A 1,477-nucleotide genomic window follows, 5' to 3' on the forward strand; every position below is an offset into this window, starting at 1 on the left:
CGGAGGCTGGAGACGGAGCCCTCGTTGCTGGGGGGGCTGGTGGCACCTCCTCACCTGGGCCAGGGGCTCCTCTGGGGTCTCCTGCAGGACTCGTTGGGCATCTTGCTGCTCCTCTTCCTCCAGGGAGGAAGGGTAGAAGGGCAGCACCTTCTCCTCCTCTGTCTCCAGCCTGCGACACATCTCGGCCAACCTGAGGATGCGCTGGGCCTGGGGGTGGGGAGGGGGTGGCAGCAGGGCAGGAGGGGGCAGGGACACCCCCCCCAGGGGGTCTGGGGGCCTCACCTTCTCCACCAGCTGCCCCAGAGCCTTCAGGGCAGCCCCACTTTGCAGCACCAGCCTGGCCAGGCTGCTCTGGGCCCTCGCCCTGCCCTGGTTCATCTCGTTCTTCAGCTCCTGCAGCTCCTTGAGGGCCTTTTCCTTCTCCTCCCTCATCTGCTGGTTCTGCTCCTTGCTCTCCCGGAGGTGAGTGATGATCTGGCTCTTGGTGGCAGCCACCAAGTCCTGGGGACAGGAGGAAGGTGAGCAGCAGGATGGGGTGTCCCCACGCTGGGTTTTCGGGGGGGTGGGGGGTCACCCCTTGTTCCTTGCCACCACCTGGAGCTTTTGCAGTTTCTTGCCCTGTGCCACCTTCTCCTTGATGTGCTTCCTGTCCTTCTCCTTCAGGACTTGGAAAGCGACTTTCTGGTGCTCGGTGGCCTCGGTGTAGCCCTGCAGGGCCTCCTGGAACTGCAGCCAGAGCTCGTCCAGCTTCCCCCCCACCTCCAGGCGGGTGTACTGCTTCTCCTGCTGGCTCTGGGGACAGACACAGCTGGGGGTGACCTGTCACCTTCCCAGCCTGGCCATCTGTTCTGCTCACAAGCCCCAAAAGGTTCCTGGCCGGTTTCTCTACCAGCCCCTGCCTTGTTTTTGATGTCATCCCGGGCACTCTGGAAGTTCAGCACATCCTCCTGCTCCCCCTGGCTGTAATTCCTCTCGGCCGCCAGCGCCAGGTCCCGCAGGAAGCAGGTTTCCCTCTCGTGCTGCTCCAGGATGGCTCTCCTGGGGAAACCAGGACCACAGAACGAGGGATGGGGGCTGGAAGGGACCTCTGAGATTATCCAATCCAACCCCCTGCAAGAGCAGGGTCTCCTAGAGCAGATCCCACAGGAACACGTCCAGCTGAGTTGGGAATGTCTCCAGGGATGGAGGCTCCACCACCTCCCTGGGCAACCTGTCCTGGGGCTCTGTCACCCTCCCAGGCAACAAGTTCCTCCTCATGTTCAGCTGGAACCTCCTGTGCTCCAGTTTGTGCCTTGTCCTGTCACTGGGCACCACTGGGAAGAGCCTGGACACCCCCTGGAGATCAGCACTGGTGAGATCCCCCCCTCAGCTTCCCCTCCTCCCACCTCCCTCAGCTCTTCCCACACGAGGGACTTTTCCCACCAGCCCTAAGCAAGGGCAGGACCTGCTGGTTCTTTATCAAACTCTTTCCTAAGCT

At 62.4% G+C, this 1,477-nt stretch overlaps 1 protein-coding gene across 1 annotated transcript in view; it reads right to left on the reverse strand.

Moving 5' to 3' along the window:
* CCDC65 (coiled-coil domain containing 65) overlaps positions 1-1,038 on the reverse strand; it is a gene marked incomplete at both ends in the record, with an annotated part of 9,526 nt that extends 8,488 nt beyond the window's left edge. Inside the window, 4 exons of the mRNA XM_010009026.1 lie at positions 55-207; positions 283-501; positions 595-792; positions 900-1,038. Coding sequence (XP_010007328.1) covers positions 55-207; positions 283-501; positions 595-792; positions 900-1,038 — 709 coding nt within the window. The remainder of the gene's footprint in view (positions 1-54; positions 208-282; positions 502-594; positions 793-899) is intronic.
* Between the last annotated feature and the right edge of the window lie 439 nt (positions 1,039-1,477).

Source organism: Chaetura pelagica, unplaced genomic scaffold (assembly GCF_000747805.2).
Source record: "Chaetura pelagica isolate M959 unplaced genomic scaffold, ChaPel_1.0 scaffold2822, whole genome shotgun sequence".
In the NCBI taxonomy this organism is placed as follows: domain Eukaryota; kingdom Metazoa; phylum Chordata; class Aves; order Apodiformes; family Apodidae; genus Chaetura; species Chaetura pelagica.